Below are 1,835 nucleotides of genomic sequence, written 5' to 3'. Positions count from 1 at the left end.
CTCCTTCTCACCTCCTTCTCCCCCGTCTCCTACACCTCTCCTTATCCTTCCCTGTTCTCTCTGTCTCTGTCTCTCTGTCTCTCTCTCTCTCTCTCTCTCTCTCTCTCTCTCTCGCTCTCTCTCTTCCCCCGCCTTCTCCCCTCCTTCTCCCCCGTCTCCTACACCTCCCCTCATCCCTCCCTGTTCTCCCCCCCCAGGTATGACGCGGAGAACGACCGGTGGACAGAGATCGCCAGCATGTCGGCACGTCGGATCGGCGTCGGCTGCGCGGTGCTGAACCGCCTCCTGTACGCCGTGGGTGGCTTTGACGGTCAGAACAGGCTGTGTAGCGTGGAGTGTTACGACCCGGAGCACGACCTCTGGACGGAGATCAAACCCATGAACACCATGAGGAGTGGAGCAGGTGAAGTACTAACGGAATGGCGGTAACTTAGTTAAGGAAGGTTATAATTCCTCATTTGTAAGCTGGCCGTTTGATCAAAAGAAAGGAGCCAGTAAATTAACTCATCTTAGTACAGGGAAGGTTATTCCTCATTTTTGTAAACAGGCAGTTTTGTCATGAGGAGTGAAGCAGGTGAAGTACTAACGGAATGGCGGTAACTTAGTTAAGGAAGGTTATAATTCCTCATTTGTAAGCTGGCCGTTTGATCATAAAGAAAGGAGCCAGTACATTAATTCGTCTTAGTACAGGGAAGGTTATTCTTGCTTTGTAAACAGACTGTTTTATCATGAGGAGTAGAGCAGGTGAAGGAACTTGGCTAGTCTTCATTTGGTCGCTTTTAAGCTCAAGTGGGCCATCCCGAAAAATGCTGTTTTGAGAAAATCGAAGCTTAAGTTTTTGGATCCTTATTTAGTTTCATTTAAAGAAAACGAAAGTTTTCACTAATACCAAACAAATATACGCACCAATGAAACCAAACTTCTCCTATAGGTAGGGCAATTCCCACTCTTGGTGTAGGTCAAGATTTCTGGAAACCCACAAAATCTGGGTTAGCCCACTTGTCCTTAAAAGCGACCATTTGTAAGCTGGCAGTTTTGTCATGTGGAGTGGAGTAGCACGGACGTTGCTTGGCAAACTTACCTCACCTTAGTATGTGGAAAGCTATTCCTCATAAAATTGTAAGCCGGCAGTTTTGTCTTTAAAAGTGGAGCAGGTGAAATAATACCTCTCAGTTAACATCTAAGGCTAGTCGATTTGTAAGTTTTGCTTAGTGTATGGAAGGCTATTCCTCATTTGTCACCTGGCAGTTTTATCGTGAGGAGTGTAGCAAGTGAATTGACTCATATGTAAGTTTAGGGAAGGCTATTCCTCATTTGTCACCTGGCAGTTTTATCGTGAGGAGTGTAGCAAGTGAATTGACTCATATGTAAGTTTAGGGAAGGCTATTCCTCATTTATTGTAAGCAGGCAGTATTACCATGAGGCTTGCAGCAGCTAAATTAACTGCAGTTTCGAGCGCCTTTGAATTAACTCTAAGTATACAGAAGGCTATTCTTCACTTGTGAGCAGGCATTTTTGTCCTGAGTAGTGGAGCACGTAAATTCACCATATTATATATATACTAAAAACTAAAATTGGAACCTCAAACTCAAACGATGCTGTGTGTCTGTCTGTGTGCAGGGGTCATCTCGATGGACAACTTCATCTACGCAGTGGGTGGCTACGACAGCAGCTGCCAGCTCCGGTCGGTAGAGCGCTACAACATCGACAAGAAGCAGTGGGAGTTTGTGTCGCAGATGAACAGCCCACGCAGCGCGCTCAGTGTGGCCGTGCTGAATAAACAGCTGTTTGCTCTAGGTGAGAGGGAGGGGAGGGAGAGAGAGAGAGGGGGAGAG

The 1,835-nt window shown here is 46.4% G+C and overlaps 1 protein-coding gene across 1 annotated transcript in view; it reads left to right on the top strand.

The window, feature by feature from the left end:
• LOC101863786 (kelch-like ECH-associated protein 1) overlaps window positions 1-1,835 on the top strand; it is a 7,868-nt gene that overhangs the window by 3,799 nt on the left and 2,234 nt on the right. The window contains exons 2-3 of the mRNA XM_005111472.3: window positions 198-403; window positions 1,621-1,797. Coding sequence (XP_005111529.1) covers window positions 198-403; window positions 1,621-1,797 — 383 coding nt within the window. The remainder of the gene's footprint in view (window positions 1-197; window positions 404-1,620; window positions 1,798-1,835) is intronic.

Source organism: Aplysia californica, unplaced genomic scaffold (assembly GCF_000002075.1).
Source record: "Aplysia californica isolate F4 #8 unplaced genomic scaffold, AplCal3.0 scaffold01063, whole genome shotgun sequence".
Classification (NCBI taxonomy): domain Eukaryota; kingdom Metazoa; phylum Mollusca; class Gastropoda; order Aplysiida; family Aplysiidae; genus Aplysia; species Aplysia californica.
Note: the sequence above shows the minus strand (reverse complement) of the source record. Positions and strands in the feature narration are given on the sequence as shown.